At 47.1% G+C, this 24,698-nt stretch overlaps 1 protein-coding gene across 1 annotated transcript in view; it reads left to right on the top strand.

Moving 5' to 3' along the window:
• The first annotated feature begins 3,641 nt into the window (after nt 1-3,641).
• The window catches only part of LOC144484830 (uncharacterized), a 124,936-nt gene continuing 103,879 nt past the window's right edge, over nt 3,642-24,698 (top strand). The window contains exon 1 of the mRNA XM_078203192.1: nt 3,642-4,440. Coding sequence (XP_078059318.1) covers nt 3,642-4,440 — 799 coding nt within the window. The remainder of the gene's footprint in view (nt 4,441-24,698) is intronic.

Here is a 24,698-nt window from a genome sequence, read left to right as displayed (position 1 = left end):
CTGATCTGTACAGACTTGAAATGTTAACTCTGTTTCTCTTTCCACAGATGCTGCCAAACCTGCTGAGTTTTTCCCAAATTTTCTGTTTTATTTCAGATTTCAAGCATCCACAGTAATTTGCTTTTACTTAATCCAATCTTCTTAATGCATTGACCTTCCTGATATTTTTCTATCATTTGTCTTAAAAAATACCTTTGTTCTCTGTTTCTGCTGATGTTGATAAACTCAATCCCTATCATATGTGTTAATATTCTGGATAAAAGTCAAATAAATCAGCTTTGTGTTGGAACAGCCAGTGTGGTTAATAATTTTAAAATTTTAAAAGTTAGCTCTTTTTAAAACATCCTCGGTATCCCCAGTCTCCTCCATTCTTGCCAAAGCAACGAGTGTGAGGAGCTCATGGAATCATAGAATCCCTGCAATGTGGAAGGAGGCCATTCGGCCCATTGAGTCTGCACCAACTCTCCAACAGAGCATATTACCTCGGCCCTATCCCCATGCATCCATCATGGCCAATACACCCAACCCACATATCTTTAGACACTAAGGGGCAATTTAGCGTGGCCAAGCCACCTAACCTGCACATCTTTGGACTGTGGGAGGAAAGCAGAGCACCCGGAGGAAACCCACACAGACTTAAGGAGAACGTGCAAACTGCCCACCTGGTCTGGAAGTGAAACTGGGTCTCTGGCGCTGTGAGGCAGCAATGCTACCACTCTGCCTCTGTGCTGCCCCATTGTCACTAACAATCTGATCAGCTGCCTCTGCTGCTTTCCTCCCTTCCACTACCCCGGAAGTTCAAAATTGTTCTGAAGATCTGCCCAGCCCAGGCCTTAAACTGACTTCTTTCTTTAGTTTCTCTCCATCTCCCCTTGTCCCTTCAAGAGCTAATCTTGTCCATGAAACCCACCTTCCGTTCTATTCACTCTTTCCCACTAAACTGCCAACCATCCAGAGAGTTCTGGAGGAGGGTAAGTTTATGGAGAATGGAAGATGGGGATCAGTCAGAAGAGCGTTGGAAAAGTCAAATCTGAAAGTAACAAAGGCAAGATGAGAAGTTCAGCAGCAAATGAACTGAGGCAGGATGGATCTAATTGTCTTAGAGGTGGAAACAGTAATATTAGAGACGGTGAGGATATGTCGCCAATAGCTCAGCTCAAGGTCAAATAGGAAAGGAAGATTGCAATTGGTCTGGTTCAGACTGTGGTCAGGGAGGAGGATAGTATCGCTGATGAGGGTGACAAAGTTTGTGGGGTGCACGGTGGTGGAGTTCATGGACCTGAGTATTAACCCTGCACCTGGAAACCAACTTGTGATTCACCTGCCAAGGCACCCAGATTGCTCTGTACCTCAGAGTTCTGTTTGTGATATATATAAATGATTTGGAAGAAGATGTAGCTGGTCTGATTAGTAAGTTTGCGGATGACACAAAGATTGCTGGAGTTGCGGATAGTGATGAACATTGTCAGAGAATACAGCCGGATATAGATAGGCTGGAAAATTGGGCGGAGAAATGGCAGATGGAATTTAATCCAGATAAATGTGAAGTGATGCATTTTGGTAGATCTAATGCAGGGGGGAGCTATACAATAAATGGTAGAACCATCAGGAGTACAGACACACAGAGGGATCTGGGTGTGCAAGTCCACAGATCCTTAGAGGTGGCAGCACAGGTGGAAAAGGTGGTGAAGAAGGCATGTGGCATGCTTGCCTTTATTGGACAGGGCATAGAGTATAAAAGTTAGCATATGATGTTGCAGTTATATAGAACGTTGGTTAGGCCACATTTGGAATACTGCGTCCAGATCTGGTCGCCACACTACCAGAAGGACGTGGAGGCTTTGGAGAGAGTGCAGAAAAGGTTTACCAGGATGTTGCCTGGTATGGAGGGTATTAGCTATGAGGAGAGATTGAGTAAACTAGGGTTGTTCTCCCTGGAAAGACGGAGGTTGAGGGGCGGCCTAATAGAAGTTTATAAAATTATGAAGGGCATAGATAGGGTGAACAGTTGGAAGCTTTTTCCCAGGTCAGAAATGACAAACACAAGGGGTCACAAGTTCAAGGTAAGGGGGGCAAGGTTCAATACAGATAAGTATGGGAAAGTTTTTTACACAGAGGGTGGTGGGAGCCTGGAATGCACTACCAAGCAAGGTGGTTGAGGCAGACACGCTAGGATCATTTAAGACTTATCTAGATAGCCACATGAACAGACTGGGAATAGAGGGATACAAACGGATGGTCTAGTTAGGAACACATGATCGGTGCAGGCTTGGAGGGCCGAAGGGCCTGTTCCTGTGCTGTATTGTTCTTTGTTCTGCAATTCATTTAAATAAGTTGCTGCTTTTTCTGTTCTTTCTGTCTGAGTGGACAAGTTCACATTTTCCCATGTTATACTGGATCACCAGTCTAATACCTGGGAAGGTGTTGTGTTATTGGGAACGGTTGAGCCTGTACTCATTGGAGTTTAGAAGAATGAGGGGTAATCTTTTTAAGTTTAAATTTTATTTATTAGTGCCACAAGTAGGCTTACGTTAACACTGCAAAGAAGTGACTGTGAAAATCCCCTAGTCGCCACACTCCAGTGCCTGTTTGGGTACACTGAGGGAGAATTTAGTTTGGCCAGTGCACCTAACCAGCACGTCTTTTGGACTGTGGGAGGAAACCGGAGCATCTGGAAGAAACTCACACAGACACGGGGAGAATGTGCAGACTCTGCACAGACAGTGACCCAAGCCGGGAATTGAACCCGGGTCCCTGGCGCTGTGAGGCAGCAGTGCTAACCACTGTGCCACCGTGCTGCCCAAGGTAGCTTGACAGATGAAGAGAGGTTATTTCCCCACATGCGCAGAATGCCAAATATGAAGGGTTTCTCATTTCGAATGGAGATGAGGAGAAATTTCTTCCCTCAGGGGGTCTTTGGAATTATTTTCCCCAGGGAGCAGTGGAGGCTGCATCAGGCTGAGTTAGGCAGATTGTTATCCACAAGAGTTATGGCCGACAGGCGGGAACGTGGAGTTAAGGGCACAATCGGATCAACCATCATCTTATTGAATGGAACAGCAGGCTCAATGGGCCGAATGGTCTATTCCTCCTACTTTCCATGATGTTATGGTCTCTGTGTTGAGGACAGGAAGCATTATGTATTGATCTGTCAATCAACATGAATTAGCATCTTCAGGAATGTCGGAGGGACAGCAGACTGAGAATGGAGGAAAAATAGACAGATTTACAGCTTTGGGGGAATGAGAGGTAGATTGTTCCAGAGAAACTAAAACTGTCTGTTCTGAATTTTTATCCGACACTAATAGTGGTGACTTTTGTGAACTCCTTTTACAGGATATTAGAAGGGGAGAATTTTGAGACAGAAATCTCAAAACAAACATCACGTCAAGATCTGAGCCACTCAATTCACTGGGATGTGAAACCATCGGCCATTCTAACATCAGTGTGACTGGAAAAGCACCGAGACACACACACACACCTGATTGAGAGTGTTCCACTGCACTGAGTGTGGAAAGAGCTTTAACCAGTTACACAGCCTGAAAAAACATCGCCATTCACAACGGGAAGAGACTGTACCCGTGTTCCATGTGAGATTTAACTGATTGTTTAACCGGGAGAGTCACAAGGACACCCGCACCATGGAGAAACCGTGGAAATGTGGGGACTGTGAGAAGGGATTCAGGTCCCCGTCTGAGCTGGAAACTCATCGACGCAGTCACACTGGGGAGAGACCATTCATCTGCTCCAAGTGTGGGAAGGGATTTGCTCAGTCGTCCACACTGCTGACACACCAACAGGTTCACAGTCGAGAGAGGCCATTCACCTGCTCTCAATGTGGGAAGGGATTCACTAATCCATCCCTTCTGCTGAGGCACCAGCGAGTTCACACTGGGGAGAGGCCGTTCATTTGCTCTGACTGTGGGAAGGGATTTAAAGACTCCTCCACCCTGCTGACACACTGGCGAGTTCACACTGGGGAGCGGCCGTTCACCTGCTCAGAGTGTGAGAAGGGATTCAGTGATTTATCCACCCTGCTGACACACCAGCGAGTTCACAGCGGAGAGAGACCATTCAGATGCTCCCAGTGTGGGAAGGGATTCGCTCAGTCTTCAAATCTGCAGAAACACCAGCGGGTTCACTCTGGGCTGAAGCCGTTCACTTGCTTTGAGTGCGGGAAGGGATTCCGTGATTCATCTCACCTACTGAGACACCAGAGAGTTCACACGGGAGAGAGGCCGTTCACCTGCTCAGAGTGTGAGAAGAGATTTACTCACTCATCCACCCTGCTGACACACCAGCGAGTTCACTCTGGGGAGAGGCCGTTCACCTGCCGTGACTGTGGGAAGGGATTCACTCAATCTTCGAACCTGCTGAAACACCAGCGAGTTCACTCTGGGCAGAAACCATTCACCTGCTCCGTGTGTGGGAAGGGATTCAGTGATTCATCTCACCTGCTGAGACACCAACGGATTCACAAGTGATGACAGGGGTTGGATTCTGCTGTTATTGCTGCTGTTAATCACATCCAGGACTGAACCATGTTCATTCTGACAGTTGGTGAAGTGAGAGGGTCGGAGGGTTTTGCTCAGCAGGACTGGCCAGTCTCATGTCTTCCAGTGGGCTGATGATGTTCTTTGAGCCTGGGAGCACATTTCCACTGAAATGATCCACAGAAGCAGATGTGGTGTATTAATTTTATCCTGGATAGTAAATAGTCTTTTTCCTCCCACTACAGGCGTCTTGTCGTTCATCCGTCCTCGTTCTGAGGATTGGCCGCACTCTGAACAATTTTTCTCCACTGATTTCTCAGCTGCTCTCACTGCCTGTCCCATCGAGAGACCAGTCCACATTCTGATATTATCCACCCGTGCCATCTTGGGCCTTCCTTGCACACATTTTCCAGGTGTTTTGCCTTGCAGTCCCTCTTTTTCCAAATACTCATAGAGAATCATAGAATCCCTACAGTACAGAAGGAGGCCATTCAGCCCATTGAGTCTGTACCGACCACAATCCCACCCAGGTCCTATTGCCGTAACCCCACATACTTACCTGCTAATTCCCCTGACACTCGGGTCAATTTAGCATGGCCAATCAACCTCACCCACACATCTTTGGACTGTGGGAGGAAACCGGAGCACCCGGAGGAAACTCATACAGACACAGGGAGAAAGTGCAAACTCCACACAGACAGTGACCCGAAGCCGGAATTGAACCCAGATCCCTGGCGCTGTGAGGCAGCAGTGCTAACCACTGTGCCATCCCTCCCTATTTACAACACATGTCCAAAATAGGTGAGCTTCCTGGATGTCAGAGCCTCAGACAGATTCCTGTGAACACCAAAAACAAAACCCCCAAAGGAAAATTACAAATTTCAAAACAGGATGTGGTTCTGGGGAGAAATGAAGCACTCCAGCCCCCACATTGCCCACTGGTCATGGAGGATCTTAGTCATGCTGATGGACACCATGTGTTCCATTCCAGGGACACCCGACTGCGAACATCACCGTGAAAGAGACTCGACAGCCCACTGCCTTAATCCATTCATGGCAAATACTCACTGGGTAAAGAGGTTTCTCATCAAATCTCTGGTTGATTATTGAACCCCTTGAACATCTTGAACATTTCCATTGCGTCGGGGTGGCAATAATTGTGTTTTGGGTGAATCCCATGGAATCTCCTCTGGAGAAGCTTTCCTGGTGAGTCAGTCTGCCTGGTTATCATCATCACCCTCTTCACTAACTCCTGCTGCTGATCTACCTTCACTTTACAAATAGCAATTTGTCCCAAACACATCACACTTCCCACCCCGAGAGTCTCAGTGTGAACATGGAGGAATATGTTTGAAACATAGAAAATAGGAGCAGGAGGAGGCCATTCGGCCCATCGAACATGCTCCACCATTCATTTGATGATGGCTGATCATCCAGTTCAATAGCCTGATCCCGCCTTCTCCCCATATCCTTTGATCCCCTTCACCTCATGCGCTATATCGAACTGTTTCTTGAAAACATACAATGTTTTGGCCTCGACTATTCCCTATGGTGGTGAATTCCATAGGCTGACCACTCTCTGGGTGAAGACATTTCTGCTTATCTCCCCAAAACAGTCTACCCTGCATCGTCAGACTGTGACCCCCTGGTTCTGGGCAGCCCCACCATTAGGAACATCTTTCCTGCATCTATCCTGTCTGGTCTCAGATCTCCACCCTGGGATTCCCGGTGTGAACAGGGTGGGATGTGTTTGGAGACAGGATGTCCCAGTTCTCCATCTTTAAAAGGTCAAAGAGAGGATGAGCTTGATTAAATGATGTTGCTTTATGACAATTTCATTGCCTGGTAACTAACCCCCCGGAACCCAGCTCATTATGGGCTGGGAATGTTTGGTGGGGCAGTGCAGATGGCGTTTTTCTACTCACTGGCACTGTTTGGTGTGGCTGCCCTGCATGATCTGCCCTTAGCAGATATAATAGGCCTACACTGTCCTGTGTTTGTCAACCCAGATCTCCGCACCTGGAGAAGGGAATAAAAGCAAAATACTGCAGATGCTGGAATCTGAAACAAAAACAGAAAATGCTGGAAAATTCCAACACTTCTGACAGCATCTGTGGAGAGAGAATAGAGCCAATGTTTCGAGTCTGACTGACTCCCTGCCTCAAAACATGGCTGGCAAATGTAACTAATGGGGTGCTGCAGGGATCAGTCCTCGGACCTCAACTCTTTACAATCTATATAAATGATCTGCAAGCAGGGACTGGGTGTAACATAGCAAAATGATACTAAAATAGGTGGGAGCTATATCCTCGCTCCACAGATGCTGTCAGACTTATTGAGATTTTCCCATTTTCTATTTTTGAAAAGGAATATCTTACTGAATTCTCACTAATTTCTCACTAATCTCACTATTTCTAAACTATGAGCTTGTTTTCCTCATTTTTTGATGACATCCCATGGATAACATCGTAAACCTCCTTGAATGATCAGAATCAGCAACACAAACCCTTCAGCTGCCATTAAGAATAACTATAAAACCTTTTCCAGTAAATTTGATAACGATCAACTTTGATTCATCCTCCCCACCGTGCAGGTCATCTCACACAACTTTAAATTATTGACATGTTGTCAATACATCTGGTTCAAACAAAACTTCATGCACGGACTTTAAATATTCTCCAGCTCCCTGTTCATCTGCATCCACCTTGTGGATATTTTCTAACTGATACTGGACCCTCTTCAACTTAATTTCTCCTTTCTGAACTGGTTTAGAAATCCTATTATATAGGATTTACTCGTAATCCCCATCACCACCTTCTCCAATCCCCAGGATATCTCTCAGCCCCGGCCTGCCTGTTTTCTCTGTCAGATTATCTATCAGTCATTCCCTGTAATGAGGCAGTGCCATTGTATAGTCCTGGCTTCACTTAGGAACTTCCCCATTCATGTTTAACGAAGACTGATCCCACTCCGAACTTGTGGGATTTAGCTCCGCAAATCACAGAGTACCCAAAGAGGGTGTTGAGCTCAGAAGTGATTTGAAGTATTTCATTGAGAAGCAACAGTTTGAATATGATGCAGAAGCTAAATAAACAGGAGAAACCCACAAACTGGCAGGTGAAAATGATTTACCAATCCCAGAGGACAAACAGACAGATGACACAGAGTGAGTGCTGGTCTCTGTAGCTGGTGGCTGCAGTCTCCTCTGAGTGGTTTACTGGTGTGAGCCAGAGTGCGGGTGTTGGGCTGAAGTCAGTACGGATCACTTCAAAATCTCTTTGCTCTCAAGAGCCTGCTTTAAACTTCACACAGGCAGTTGGTTTATGTACGGGTCATGAGATCCGATCGTATCAGGATTATAAATCTCTTGTTTCAGGGTCTGTACTAGTGACATTGTCCTTGGCAGAGATAGCAAGCCTGTCCTGTGTTTCAAAAACAGAAAATGCTGGAAAATCTCAGCTGGTCTGACAGCATCTGGAGGGAGAGAATAGAGCTGACATTTCGAGTCTGGATGACCCTTCGTCAGAGCTGCGATGGAAGCTTTCTTCACAAGACAGAGAGTGAGCTGCTTCGATAATCCAGAATATTCTGAAAATGTTATAAAGTTATTAGACAGCAATTTCTTACAGTCTGTTACTTGGATTGAACTTGTCTCCACTCCCGGGTTGAGGGGGAGGGGGGGCGGGGGGGAGAGAATTCTGTACCAGAGTGGAGGGGTAAGATTTGGGATCTCTCGATTTTCCTCCAATTTTCATTTCTCTTTCTGGTGGATAATGGAGGTGTCACTGTGTATAATGTGCACGTCAGCAAGGATTAATCAGCATTTTAATTGGAGATGTTAATCAGTGGAACCTCTCAGACACTGAATTGTAAAGTTTGTACCAAAGATCAATTTGGGATTGAAGTAAGAAGTTCAGAATCCTGTTGTAAATTAATTTCTGATGCGAGTTGCTGAATTATGGGGAAAGGTCGCAGACAGAGGTTCTTAAAGGGACACTGCAGCCCAGAGAACGCAATCAGATCCAGAATATTAAACTCCAGCCCAGTTACTGAGTATAAACAAACTCCAGCTGTCAGAATGAAAGGGCCTGGTTATCATTAACAGCAGCAATAACAGCAGAATCCAATCCCTGCCCTCACTTGTGAACTCGCTGGTGTTTCAGCAGCTGAGATGAATCAATGAATCCCTTCCCACACTCGGAGCAGGTGAACGGCCTCTCCCCGGAGTGAACTCGTTCATGTCTCAGCAGTTGGCATGAATCAATGAATCCCTTCCCACACTCGGAGCAGGTGAACGGCCTTTCCCCGGTGTGAACTCGTTCATGTCTCAGCAGTTGGCATCAATCAGTGAATCCCTTCCCACACTCGGAGCAGGTGAATGGCCTCTCCCCAGTGTGAGCTCGCTGGTGTACAGTGAGACTGCCTGAGTGTCTGAAGCTCTTTCCACAGTCAGTGCAGCTGAATGGTTTCTCCTCAGTGTGAACTCGCTGGTGTTTCAGCAGGTGGATGAAAGCCTAAAGCTCATTCCACAGTCAGTGCAGCTGAATGGTTTCTCCCCGGAGTGAACTCGCTGGTGTGCCACTAGGTTAGAGGAATTAATGAATCCCTTCCCACACACGGAGCAGGTGAATGGCCTCTCCCCAGTGTGAACCCGCCGGTGTAACGCTAGATTGTATGACTGAGTAAATCTTTTCCCACACACAGGGCAGCTGAACGGCCCCTCCAGTGTGAACACGCTGATGTAATGCTAAGTTGGATGACAGTGAAATCCTTCCCACACATGGAGCAGTTGAAAGGTCTCTCCCCAGTGTGGGTGCGTCGATATGTTTCCAGTTTGGATGGGCAAGTGAATGCTTTCCCACAGTCTCCACATATCCACGGTTTCTCCGTGGTGTCGGTGTCATCATGTCTCTCCATGTTGATGATCAGTTGAAGCCTCGTCCACACACACAACACGTGTACAGTTTCTCCTCACTGTGAATGGTGATGTTTTTTCAGGCTGTGTAACTGTTTAAAGCTCTTTCCACAGTCAGTTCACTGGAACACTCACTCGGGTGCATGTGTGGCTCGGTGATTTTCCAATCCCATTGATTTATGAAATCTTTTCCCACAGACAGAACAGATAAACATTTTTCCTTCCACATTCAAAGACCAATGATATTCAGCTGATGAATCGAGTGACTCTCAGATTTTGACATGATGTTTGTTCTGACTTTCCTGTCTGGAACTCCTCTCCCTCTCACCCCCTGTAAAAGGAGTTTACAGAAGTTATCAGTGTAAATAGAGGACAGAAATTCAGAGCAGACAATTCTAGTTTCTATGGAACATTTCATAGGAATTAGGAGCAGAAGGAGACAAATTCAGCTCTTCGAGCCTGCTCCGCCATTCAATCAGATCATGGCTGATCTCTCCCTGGTCTCAAATCCACCTGTTTATACTCCAGATTCTTTACAATAAATACCAACATCCCATTTACCTTTTTTATTACATGCTGCACCTGCAGACCGCCTTTCTGTGATTCATGAACATAGACACCCAGATCCCTCTGCCTGGACACATTTTGGATCTGCTTCATTCAGGTAATAATTTGCCTTTTCATTTTTTCTGCCAAAATGGATAACCTCACACTTACCCACATTAAATTCCATCTGCCAAATTTTGGCCCATTCTCTGAGCCTATCTATATCCATCTGAAGAGCCTTTATATCCTCTTCACTGTCTGCTTTCCCACCTATTTTAGTATCACCCGCAAATTTTGCTCTGTTACACTCTGTCCCTGCTTGCAGATCATTTATATAGATTGTAAAGAGTTGAGGTCCGAGGACTGATCCCTGCAGCACCCCATTAGTTACGTTTCGCCAGCCAGAGAAGGACTCATTTATCCCAACCCTCTGCTTTCTGTCAGTTAGCCAATCCTCAATCCAATCTAGTACAATACCCCCAATCCCCTGCGATCTCAACTTCTGGACCAGTCTTTTATGTGGCACCTTGTCAAATGACTTCTGAAAGTCCAGATATACCACATCCACAGGTTCCCCATGTCCACCTTGCTGGTTATGTCCTCAAAGATTTCAAGCAAGTTTGTTAAACATGACTTACCCTGCATAAAACCATGCTGACAATAATGGATTGAGCTTTGCTATTCCAAATGCTCATTCATCTCCTCCTTAATGATTGATTCTAGCAGCTTCCACACTACAGAGGTCAAGCAAACTGGCCTTTGGTTTCCTACTTTTTGCCTCTCTCCCTTTTTGAACAACGGCGTCAAGTTAATGTGTTTCCAATCTAGTGGGACCGTACCAGAATCCAAGGAATTTTGAAAACTCACAACTAATGCATCCACTATCTCTGCTGCCAGCTCCTTTAATACCCGAGGGTGCAGGCCATCAGGTCCCAGAGACTTATCTGCCTTTAATCCTTTTAGTTTATTCAATATTGTCTCCCTCGTGATGGTTATTGGACCAAGTGACTGTAACACTACATTCTGCACTCTCTCGTTTCCTTCTCTATGAATGGTATGCTTTGTCTGTATAGCGCACAAGAAACAATACTTTTCACTGTATGTTAGTACATGTGACAATAATAAATCAAATTTTAAAAAATAAATAATAAACAGTTTTTAGAAAATCTTCATTATTCTGTATTGTGAAGACAGAGGCAAAATATTGGATTAGTGGTTCTGCCATCGCTGCGTTCCCCATTAATACCTCATCCGTATTGTCCTCTAAAGGACCAACATTTATTTCAGCTATTCTCTTCCTCTTTATATACTTATAGTTCCCCCATATATACTTCCCCCGATCTGTAACTGTGTCCCACACACTCCTCTCCCTCTCTGCTCATTGCTCCAGATTCAGTCTGATTCTCTCTCCTCCTATCCTTAAACTGGTGACTCAGGCTGTGGGTCCATTCCTTCACTCTCATCCCAACAAATTATACAGCTCACAACAACAAATCAACTTTAATGACTTTATTATTGATTTTAAATATCCGGGAATAATCACCTTTTCTCAGTTGTGCCTTTGCTCCAGTTTGTGATTCCACAACAATGAAAAGAGAGGCTCCGCTGGGTGGCTGGAGGACCGAGAGGGAGCAGATGGAGGACCAAGAAAGAGCAACTGGTCCTGCAGCCAATCGGAGTGAATGAACGGCGGGGCTGGAGGACCGGGAGCGGCTGGTCCTCCAACCAATCAGAGTGAATGAGGGGCCGGGCCGGAGGACCGAGAGGGAGCGGAGTGCCCCTCCAGTCCTGCTCCAGACTCTGGAATCTTGTGCCTTTATTCACTTGTTAGAATCATAGAATCCCTACAGTGCAGAAGGAGGCCATTTGGCCCATCGAGTCTGCACTGACCACAATCTCACCCAGGCCCTATCCCTATCACCCCATGCATTTACCTTCGCTAGTCCCCTGACTCTAAGGGGCAATTTAGCATGTCCAATCCATCTAAACCGCACATCTTTGAGCTGTGGGGGGAATCCACCCAGACACGGGGAGAACGTGCAAACTCCACACAGATAGTGACCTAAGCTGGGAATCAAACCCGGGCCCCTGGCGCATTAACAACAGCTTTTAGAAAATCTTCATTATTCTCTACCGTGAAGACAGAGGCAAAATATTGGTTTAGTGTCTCTGCCATCTCTGTGTTCACCATCATCCGTATTGTCCTCTAAAGGACCAACATTTACTTTAGCTATTGTGATGCAGCAGTGCTAACCACTGTACCACTTATTAAGTATCTTCAATCGCAACCTTTATTTTAATCAAAGTGTTTATTGTCCCTAACTGGATCTCCCCTCACATCCCAGGATCTGGACAAAGATTGTAACAATAAGGGGGTGAAAAGTTATCGGGGTAGGTGGGTATATGGAATTGAGGTTACAATCAGATCAGACATGATCTTATTGAATGGCAGACCAGATTCAAGGGGCTGAGTGGCCGACTCCTCCTAATTCATATATCTGCATGTATGTTCACTAATGTCCTTTAGGGAAGGAAATCTGCTGTCCTTACCTGGTCTGGCCTACATGTGACACCAAAGCCACAGCAATGTTCACCAAGGGCAACTAGGGATGGGCAATAAATGCTGTCCAGCCAACGACGACCATGTTCCACAAATGAATTTAAAAATGTTGTAATGATAGCCATGCACTTGATAACAATGTATTTATATTGGGGTTTTTTCTTATTTAAGGTGGGGGGGGGGTGTTTAAAATTTCAGATTTATTCTGTAGGCAGCCAGTGTGTCTGGAAAACATTTAGCTTCAGGGTGTAAAAGCAAGTTGGAACGAAAGGTCCAGTGGTTAGTTCAGAGCTTCCTTCTCCCCAGGTCTGTTCTAACAAACTGTGTCCATCTGAGTTACATTTATACAAACTCACTCACGAAGTGATCAGATTTCACAACTACAACAACAACTTATATTAATGTAGAACTTTTCACTTAATAAAATATCCGAAGCAGTTTCATAGGAACAAAAGGATATATTGCGTCAGATGATCCAAAGAGATTGGTTATAAGGATTGTCTTTACGGAGGAAAGTGAAGTGGAAAGGTGGAGAGGTTTAGGGAGGAAATTCCAGTGCTTAGGGTCCAGGCAGCTGAAGGCACGGCCACCAATGGTGGAGTGATTTAAATCAGGGGTGAAGGACAACCGGGAAAGGACATCTGGGAATGGTGCTCCATGTGTGTGGCCCCATAGCCCAGGCTCAAGGCTCTAATCTGAACTTTGGGACAGTGTTTGACCGTCCCTGGTCTCACAGAAAAACAATTCCGCCGATCAACATCTTGTAAGATCCGTGTTTATTGATACCATAAAAAGTTGGTGCCAGTCCAGTCCTCCTGTGTACAGGATGGGGATTGATTTTAACAGATTTAAACTCCTCTGGATCTCAGTGCTACAACTTGAATATCTTTTGGTTAAAAATGAAAATAAATAAATATTGGAAATTGAACAGAACAAAAATGGGGAAACAGACACAACCCCCTTCATGTTCACTGAACATTCCTTCACCCACTCATCCACCCAGTGGCTCCCAGCCGGATCGACAATCAGCACAAAGCCAGAGAGAGGGGGAGCTGGTCCTCGGGATGTAACAATGGACAAGGGCTGGAAGTTTACAGTTTATGGTCATGACCTGCTTGGAGGCAAGTCAGAGCCGTGCTTGAAGCTCCATGGAGGCAGCCACTTTCTCCATGATAGACAGTCTCTCGAACCTCCACCAGCCCCACAGCCCTCCGAGCTCCCTGCCCTTCTCCAATTAGGGAAGAAGGTGACACAGTGGTAATGTCTTTGATTGGATTTATTATTGTCACCTGTATTGGGATACTGTGAAAAGTATTGTTTCTTTCACAACATACAGACAAAAAACATACTGTTCATAGAGTACATCAGGGAGAAGGAAAGGAGACAGTGCAGAAAATAGTGTTAAAGTCATAGCTAGGGTGTAGAGAAAAGCTTAATGCAAGGTAGGTCCATTCAAGAGTCTGATAGCAGCAGAGAAGGTGTTCTTGCGTTGGTTGGTCCATGATCTCAGACTTGAGTGCTTTCTATGGTGCATCTGTAAAACCTAATGAGAGTCGTAGCAGACATGCCAAATTTTGTTAGCCTCCTGAGAAAGCAGAGGTGTTGGTGGGCTTTCTTAACTATAGTGTTGGCGTGGAGGGACCAGGACAGGTTGTTGGTGATCTGGACACCTCAAATCATGAAGCTCTCAACCATTTCCACTTCTGGAACAGACATCCAGAAGTCCAGCCCAATGCTCTGGGGACATGGGTTCAAATCCCCAATTCAATTAATGAATCTGGAATTCTAAAGCTAGTCTCAGTAATGATGTCCATGTTAGTTATCATCGATTGTTGTAAAACTTTACCAATGTCCTTTAGGGAAGGAAATCTGCCATCCTTATCTGGTCTGGCCTACGTGTGACTCTGGACTCACAGCAATGTGGTTGAGTCTAGGGCCGAGCAAGTCACTCAGTTCAGGGACAATAAGGGATGGGTAACAAGTTCTGGCCTTTCCAGTGACGCCCACATCCCAGGAGACAATAAAATAAAATGTTCTGACCCTCTTCAGCTCCCCCAACCGGCTTCACTCCACCTGTACTTTCACCTGCTGAGGTCCTAAAGGATGGAAATCCCTCACTGAACCTGCTCCTTACCTTTTCAACCCAGCTTCTTACCGTCTGTGAAGGGTCTCGGTACATTCTAACCTGTTACTGGGTAAATACCAGTTGTTGTCACCGCTTTTCATCTGAAAACTCAGGAATGCCACAAAAACATTTGGAAACTTCAGATCAGAGACATTTTCAGACTGGAATAGTCACTTGTGGTCAGGAACAGCTCGCAGTTGTATATCAATCTGATTTCAGAGCATGCTTTGTAAACAATCACTATCTAATAATCTTCATAAAATGTAAAAAAGTTCCTTGAAAATTAACAGAACAGCACTCTCTGTCCCTCCCTCTCTCCCTCTTATGAAGAAAGCTTCCACAGCAGCTTGCTGGGTGACAAACCCAGAATGGACCTGTTTTCTCTCCCCAGATAAGGAGCTCTGATCCATGGAAGAGAGCAGCTGAACACATTTCTTACACACCTCAGGATTAACCCACATGTTCAGTCCTCAATGTGATTACCAGCAGCAAAAGCAGTTGAATCCAACCCCTGCAGACACTCATGAAGTTGCTGGTGTCTGAGCATTTGCTGTAAGTCAGTGAATCCATTCCCACACTCGGAACAGGTGAACAGTCTCTCTCCAGTGTGAACTTGCTGGGGTATCATTAGATCATTGCTACTTTTAATGTTCTGCTCATAATCAAAATATTTATAATGTTTTATATTAGAGTGAATCCGCTGATGTTTCAACAGGTTGTATGACTGAGTGAATCCCTTCCCACACACAGAGCAGGTGAACGGTCTCTCCCCAGTGTGAACTCGCTGGTGCATCACGAGACTTTTGCTGCTTTTAAAGCTCTGCTCACAGTCAAAACATTGAAAAGGTTTTACATCGATGTGAATTTGCTGGTGTTTCAGCAGGTGGTATGATTGAATGAAGTTCTTCCCACACACAGAGCAGGTGAATGGCCTCTCCCCAGTGTGAATTCGCTGGTGTACAGTGAGTTCAGATGATCGCCTGAACCCAGTCCCACAGTGAGAACATCTAAATGGTCTCTCGTCAGTGTGAACACGTTGATGACACGTCACTTCACCGGAGGTTTTGAAGCACTTCCCGCAGTCTGGACATTTAAAGGGTCTCTTGTCAGTGTGAACTCGCTGGTGTTTCTGCAGGTTGGATGTAGCAGTGAATCCCTTCCCACACAAGGGGCAGGTGAATGGCTTCTCCTCACTGTGAATGTGTTGGTGCCTCAGCAGATACTTTTTGCTTTTAAATGTTTTCTCACAGTCAGAACATTTGAAAGGTGTCTGATCAGTGTGAACATACTGGTGTGTCAGCAGGCTGGATGACTGAGTGAATCCCTTCCCACAGGTGGAGCAGGTGAACGGCCTCTCTCCAGTGTGAGCGCGTCGATGCATTTCCAATTCAGAAGGGTAACTGTATCCTTTCCCACAATCCCCACATTTCCATGGTTTCTCCATGGTGCCGGTGTTCTTGTGTCTCTCCAGGTTGGACACTTAGTTGAATCCTCATCCACACACAGAACATGTGAACGGTTTCTCCTTGCTATGAATGGTGTGATATTTTTTCAGGCTGTGTAACTGGTTAAAGCTCTTTCCATAGTCAGTTCAAGGGAACACTCTCACTCGGGTGTGTGTGTGTCTCGGTGCTTTTCCAGTTACACTGTCTGGGATTTCTGTCTGCAAATATTGCCCTTCTAATACCCTGTAAAAGAAGTTCATGAAAGTCATCACTGTCGGGCAGGATAGAAATTCAAAAGCAAAACTTCTAGTGCCAATGGAACCATCTTTCCTTTATCGTTCCTAAACAAAAATCGACCCTGATCATAGAAACCAGAGAATCGCTGCAGTGCAGGAGGAGGCCATTTGGCCCATCGAGTCTGCACTGACAACCATCCCACCCAGGCCCTATCCCAATAGCCGCACATATTTACCCTGATAATCCCTCTAACCCACGCAGACACGGGGAGAACAGGCAAACTCTGCACAATGTCCCAAACCGAGAATCGAATCCAAGTCCCTGGAGCTGAGAGGCAGCAGTGCCGACCACTGTACCACCGTGCGAAGAGCATTGTCGGGCAATACAGCAGGATATAGATAGGCTGGAAAATTGGGCGGAGAGGTGGCAGATGGAATTTAATCCGGATAAATGCGAAGTGATGCATTTTGGAAGAAATAATGTAGGGAGGAGTTATACAATAAATGGCAGAGTCAGCAGGAGTATAGAAACACAGAGGGACCTAGGTGTGCAAGTCCACAAATCCTTGAAGGTGGCAACACAGGTGGTGAAGAAGGCATATGGTATGCTTGCCTTTATAGGACGGGGTATAGAGTATAAAAGCTGGAGTCTGATGATGCAGCTGTATAAAACGCTGGTTTGGAGTACTGCGTCCAGTTCTGGTCGCCGCACTACCAGAAGGACGTGGAGGCGTTAGAGAGAGTGCAGAGAAGGTTTACCAGGATGTTGCCTGGTATGGAGGGTCTTAGCTATGAGGAGAGATTGGGTAAACTGGGGTTGTTCTCCCTGGAAAGACGGAGAATGAGGGGAGATCTAATAGAGGTGTACAAGATTATGAAGGGTATAAATAGGGTGAACAGTGGGAAGCTTTTTCCCAGGTCGGAGGTGACGATCACGAGGGGTCACGGGCTCAAGGTCAGAGGGGCGAAGTATAACTCAGATATCAGAGGGATGTTTTTTTACACAGAGGGTGGTGGGGGCCTGGAATGCGCTGCCAAGTAGGGTGGTGGAGGCAGGCACGCTGACATCGTTTAAGACTTACCTGGATAATCACATGAGCAGCCTGGGAATGGAGGGATACAAACGATTGGTCTAGTTGGACCAAGGAGCGGCACAGGCTTGGAGGGCCGAAGGGCCTGTTTCCTGTACTGTACTGTTCTTTGTGCTGCATGACACATTCTCTCTATTCTCACTCTGATGTACTAAATATTCAGCCAAACAATTTTAGTGAAGGAGCAATTCAACAGCTTCAAAGAAACCTGAAAACCTCAATATGCAGTCTGCTGGAATATATATTTAACATCACGTGTATAAACCTGAATGACAAATATGTGATATGCCATACTCTATTTCTTAATTAGCAGCACAGTGGCAGGGGATGTGAGGAAGAAAATTATCCAGACAGTGAGTAATCTTAACCTGCATCTCTGCCTATGAGGATTGTGGAAGCAGTGGCAAATTATTTCAAAGTGAAATTGGATGTAAATAAACTTACAGAAGTACAGTTATATGGGGAGGAATAGAGCTGACTAGATTGCTCGACAAAGCATTGGGAAGGGCTGGAGTTGCTGAATGATCTCTATATCGCGAGGACTGTAAAGATATAAAGTACATATCAAAATGTAGAATTAATAGTAAATAATTATTACAGAAACATAAATAATGTCTAATATGTACCACAACAACACTCTGTCCCATTTACTGTCCCCTTAAAAGATCAGCCATCCTCTGGGGAAACCACCCCTTTAATTGTGAACATTCGGAAAGGGACCATCCTTTTAGCCAGACAAATAAATGTGTCAAGCTGAGGGAGCAAAGGATGTCAATGTCTTTAAGAGAGAGAGACCTGGGCCAACCTTTCCAGAGTCTGCAGCCTCCCTGGATTCACTCCCTTTCCCTTCAGTTGCTGCAAGTCCCCAATTTCCCCCAGAATGAGAAAAGAAATGGAAAGGGGGAGAAAAGAAAGTGTTTTACTCACAGATGTTGGTTTCTTTTTGTTTATTACAAATACGTTAATACAAAACAATTACAAATACACAAAGAACAAAATGTGAAAAAATACATTACCAATGGCTAACGCCATCCATTTATCAGTTACTATCTTCTATTTCGGAAGGGTTCCCTAACGGTCATAGTTTTCCAGGGCATTGCCCTCTCAATACACCTCCAATTACAAATCATAATCTACAAAGTGACAAACATTAGTACAACACAACAAGAATAAACATTGCAGCATATCCGCCGCCCTCCAGGGCACCGCCTCCCGGGTTTTTCCCCTGCCGGGGGATGCAACCCTCCAGAGGTACTCAGGTCCGGGGGTTCCACCTGACGGATGTTCGACTGGAGGCGGGGGGACAGGAAAACCACCCCGAACCTACTCAATCCGGACTGCCTTCCGGATTTTCGGCTGGGGCGGTGGGAAAAGCTCTCCGGGATACTCAATTCGACCTGCCTTCCCAATTTTTCTCCCGGAGAATAAAACCCCCCCGGTGTTACCCCTCTGGGTGCCCCGGACACTTTCCCCAACTGGATGTCACACCCCCCGGGGGTCACTCTATCCAGGGGGGGGGGGGGGGGGGGGAGATACCCCCCAGGCCACAAACAATGCAAAGATTTTCCGTTGGTTAGTACAAACACGATATTACAAAACAATTACAAATGAACAAAGAACAAATCTGAAAAATACATTACCGATGGCTAACACCATCCATTTATCAGTTACTACCTTCCATTTCGGAAGGGTTCATCATCAATTACAGTTTTCCAGGGCATTGCCCTCAAAATACACCTCCATTTACAAATCATAATCTACAAATCTACAAACATTAACACAACACTACAATTGTACACAACAAAAAATAAACACTGAAGCATAAGGGCACCGTCCCCTGGGTTTGTCCACCTGCCGGGGGATGCAACCCTCCAGTGGTACTCATATCCGGGGGTTACACCTTACGGATGTTCAGCCGGAGGGGGGAAATGGGGAAACCACCCCGAACCTACTCAATCCGGAATCCCTTCCGGAATTTCAGCCGGGGCGGTGGGAGAGTCTCTCCAGGGTACTCAGTTCGGGCCTGCCTTCCCAATTTTTCTCCCGGAGAATAAAAATCCCTCTGGTGTTACTATGTCCGGGGCTTCACCACCCAGAACTTTCCCCAAGTGGATGTCACACCCCCCGGGGGTGACTTTATCCAGGGGGGGATGCCCCCCAGGCCACAAATAACGCAAGAAAATAGACGGGGGCCGGAACAAACCACCAACTACCATAACAGGAAAACCACATATTACAATAACAAACAATCCATGAACAACCATACAATTGTGAAACATTTCGGAGGCATCGCCTTCCAGAGCTTCGCCCATCAACATTCCACCGTCCGAAGTCGACAACGCTCAACTACAGTCCTCCAAAGTTCACCACTCCGGGCCAGAACTTCCAAAATCACACCCATTGGGGCTGCACCGTCTGGGGTCACACCTTCCGCGGCTGAACCTTCCGAAACCATAGTTCCCAAATGGCTCCTCCCTGGCTTGGGTCTTCCGAGATTGCATCTACCTGGGCCACGCCTTTCAAGGCACAGGAATCCCAGCGAGAGCAGCATTCAACAAGCCCCAGCCGAAACAAAAAGTTCTTGCACAAGTCACGAACCCAAGCACTTGAAACAGAAACTTCACGCCGACCAAGGCGTTCCTCCCAGCGGCCACATTTCCAAAAGCTCACCGCAAGGCGCGCATTAAGCCCGCCTTGAACTCCTTATCCTCTGCCCGCCCCCTGCCTGGAGCACACTATACTGGCCAACACGCAAAGCGAACGGCCAATATGGTGGACTGGCTGGACAATCCAATCTTTCCCACTCACAGATGTTGGTTTCTTTTTATTTATCACAAATACGTTAATACAAAGCAATTACAAATACACAAAAAATACATTGCCAATGGCTAACGCCATCCATTTATCAGTTACTATCTTCTATTTCGGAAGGGTTCACTAACGGTCATAGTTTTCCAGGGCATTGCCCTCTCAATACACCTCCAATTACAAATCATAATCTACAAAGTGACAAACATTAGTACAACACAACAAGAATAAACATTGCAGCATATCCGCCGCCCTCCAGGGCACCGCCTCCCGGGTTTTTCCCGTGCCGGGGGATGCAACCCTCCAGAGGTACTCAGGTCCGGGGGTTCCACCTGACGGATGTTCGACTGGAGGCGGGGGGACAGGAAAACCACCCCGAACCTACTCAATCCGGACTGCCTTCCGGATTCTCGGCTGGGGCGGTGGGAAAGGCTCTCCGGGATACTCAATTCGGCCTGACTTCACAATTTTTCTCCCGGAGAATAAAACCCCCCCGGTGTTACTATTCTGGGTGCCCCGGACACTTTCCCCAACTGGATGTCACACCCCCCGGGGGTCACTCTATCCAAGGGGGGGGGGGGGGGGGATACCCCCCAGGCCACAAATAATGCAAAGATTTTCCGTTGGTTAGTACAAATACGATATTACAAAACAATTACAAATGGACAAAGAACAAATATGAAAAATACATTACCGATGGCTAACACCATCCATTTATCAATTACTACCTTCCATTTCGGAAGGGTTCATCGTCGATTACATTTTTCCAGGGCATTGCCCTCAAAATACACCTCCATTTACAAATCATAATCTACAAATCTACAAACATTAACACAACACTACAACTGTACACAACAAAAAATAAACACTGAAGCATAAGGGCACCGTCCCCTGGGTTTGTCCACCTGCCGGGGGATGCAACCCTCCAGTGGTACTCATATCCGGGGGTTACACCTTACGGATGTTCAGCCGGAGGGGGGAAATGGGGGAAACCACCCCGCCTACTCAATCCGGAATCCCTTCCGGAATTTCAGCCGGAGCGGTGGGAGAGTCTCTCCAGGGTACTCAGTTCGGGCCTGCCTTCCCAATTTTTCTCCCGGAGAATAAAAATCCCTCTGGTGTTACTATGTCCGGGGCTTCACCCCCAGAACTTTCCCCAAGTGGATGTCACACCCCCCGGGGGTGACTTTATCCAGGGGGGGATGCCCCCCAGGCCACAAATAACGCAAGAAAATAGACGGGGGCCGGAACAAACCACCAACTATCATAACAGGAAAACCACATATTACAATAACAAACAATCCATGAACAACCATACAATTGTGAAACATTTTGGAGGCATCGCCTTCCAGAGCTTCGCCCATCAACATTCCACCGTCCGAAGTCGACAACGCTCAACTACAGTCCTCCAAAGTCCACCACTCCGGGCCAGATCTTCCAAAATCACACCCACTGGGGCTGCACCGTCTGGGGTCACACCTTCCGCGGCTGAACCTTCCGAAACCATAGTTCCCAAATGGCTCCTCCCTGGCTTGGGCCCTCCGAGACTGCATCCACCCGGGCCACGCCTTTCAAGGCACAGGAATCCCAGCGAGAGCAGCATTCAACAAGCCCCAGCCGAAACAAAAAGTTCTTGCACAAGTCACGAACCCAAGCACTTGAAACAGAAACTTCACGCCGACCAAGGCGTTCCTCCCAGCGGCCACATTTCCAAAAGCTCACCGCAAGGCGCGCATTAAGCCCGCCTTGAACTCCTTATCCTCTGCCCGCCCCCTGCCTGGAGCACACTATACTGGCCAACACGCAAAGCGAACGGCCAATATGGTGGACTGGCTGGACAATCCAATCTTTCCCACTCACAGATGTTGGAGAGAGGAGGAAGTTTCAGTCTGTCTGAAGCTCAATCTTCATTCACACAAAGCCCGCGCTCTGATTGGCTGGAAGACCAGAGTCCTCCCGGTCCTCCAACTCTTCCCATTGGTCAACACCTCAGCATGAAGATCAGAGGGTGGGTTCTCCCCCGCACATGCGCAGCTTCCCCTCTCCCTCGCACATTTACAGTCCCGGGCCGGGGGGAGCTCACCGAGCGGCTGCTCGCTCTGGCCGGAGCTGTCAGCCGGTTGCCTGGAAACCTTGGCTCGATGTGGTGTAGGGGGAGGGGAACAATGGGTGGGGGCGGGGCTCCCGGGTCCGCGCGCCCGGGCCTGCTCACTGGAACCCAGGGCGTCACCGCGGAGCACAGTGATTCCTATTGGCTGATTCAGGCAGGGCTCCATTGTGACGTCACAATGCAGAAGTTGTCCAATGAGCTTCAGATTGAAACTTCCTCCTCTGGACAACATCTGGGAGGAAATCAATGTTTCCCCCTTTCCATTTCTTTTCTCATTCTGGGGGAAATTGGGGACTTGCAGCAACTGAAGGGAACGAAGTGAATCCAGTCTGTATATTCCACACATTTTTACTCCAGTAATGTGGACATTTATCTGTCTGGCAGCCGGCATGGAAATTTTCAGCTCTCTGCCTCCAGGGCAGGAAGCAGTGAGCATGGATCTGTCAATCACACATGAGGACGGCCTCAACCGGGATCTTGGGACATGTCTCACTATCTGTAACCCCCACGACTTGCCTGGACTTGCAAAATCTCACTAACTGTCCTGGTTGGAGACAATACACATCTCTTTAACCTGTGCTTAACCCTCTCTCCACTCACATTGCCTGTACCTTTAAGACTTGATTACCTGTAAAGACTCGCGTTCCAACCATTATCTTGAAAATTGAGTTTGTGTCTTTGTGCCCTGTTTGTGAACAGAACTCCCACTCACCTGATGAAGGAGCAGCGCTCCGAAAGCCTGTGGCTTATGCTACCAAATTAACCTGTTGGATTTTAACCTGGTGTTGTGAGACTTCTTACTGTGCTTACCCCAGTCCAACGCAGGCATCTCCACACTCTGAGTGGAAACAGAGACAAGTAGGAGAGGCCGGAGGGGAGGAGAGAGATTTTATACATCTACAACTCAACAGGAACTTTGACAGAATTTCCAAACCCTGTGAACACCATCAGCTCCAAGTTCCTCTCCAACCCACACACCATCCTGACTTGTCTGACATCCAGTACTGAAAGAACAGAAATTTATTTCAAATAAATACTGGGAAGACTGAACCCATTGTGTTCAGTCCCCACTACAAACTCCACTCCCTTGCCAACTTTATCTCTCCTCCTGGCAACTGGCTGAGGCTGAACCAGCCTGTTCACAACCAGGGTGAAATAGTTCATCCCAAGATGAGCTTCCAGCCACATGTCCACATCATCATCAAGACCACCTTCATTCATAGAAGCATTAATAGTAATTAATTAACAATAATGAATAATAAAATACAGTGTAGAAGGAGGCCATTCAGCCCATCGAGCCTGCACCGACAACAATCCCATCCAGGCCCTATCCACATATTTACCTGTTAATCCCCCTGATACCAAGTGGCAATTTATCGTGGCCAATCCGTCTAACCGGCACATCTTTGGACTGTGGGAGGAAACCGGAACACTCGGAGGAAACCCACACAGACACGGGGAGAATGTAGAAACTCTGCACAGACAGCGACCCGAGGCTGGAATTGAACCCGGGTCCCTGGCGCTGTTAGGCAGCTGCACTAACCACTGTGCCACCGGGCCACATGTCAGTGTCATCGCCCGACTCCAGCCCAGTCTCAGCTCATCTGGAACCCTCACCCATTCCATTGTGACCTCATACTCTCACCCATTCCATTGTGACGTCACACACTCACCCATTCCATTGTGGCATCACACCCTCACCCATTCCATTGTGATGTCACACCCTCACCCATTCCATTGTGACGTCACACTCTCACCCATTCCATTGTGACGTCACACTCTCACCCATTCCATTGTGACGTCACACCCTCACCCATTCCATTGTGACGTCAGGGCTTCACTCTCCGATCACAATCCCTGCCGGCCTCCCACATGCAGCCTCAATGGCGGCAGTCAGCCCGGGTCTAACACTACAAGCTGCCGCTCCATTTGGTACAAAGGGGGGGACCGGGAAGTTCATTTCCGGGGTTTGGGTTTGAACAACATGTTTACGAAGCCTCTCCACCCACCCGCCACATTTATCATTCCCCGCGCCGCCCCCTACCTCGTATTGATCTCGTTTCCAAGTTAAAACCGTCCGTCCGTCGCCATTACCCGCACTGCGCATGCTTCAGGTCCCGCCCCTCATTCACTCCGATTGGTTGGAGGACCAGCCACTCCCGCTTGGTTCTCCACCCCCGCACCCTCTTCCTATTGGTCCGGAGCTGCCGTCAATCAGTGCCCGGGCATTGTGATGTGGAGCATGCGCAGTGTCATTGCTGTCCTTGGCGCTTGTTTGTCCCGGAGAAGCGGAGTCAGCGTTAGGCGGTGGCTGGGAGGATTTGGAAACACTTTGTGGATCCGCAAACCCTTCAGAATCATTGTCAGCT

This window comes from Mustelus asterias, unplaced genomic scaffold, assembly GCF_964213995.1.
Source record: "Mustelus asterias unplaced genomic scaffold, sMusAst1.hap1.1 HAP1_SCAFFOLD_129, whole genome shotgun sequence".
NCBI classification, from domain to species: domain Eukaryota; kingdom Metazoa; phylum Chordata; class Chondrichthyes; order Carcharhiniformes; family Triakidae; genus Mustelus; species Mustelus asterias.
This window is presented reverse-complemented; position numbering and strand designations above follow the sequence as displayed.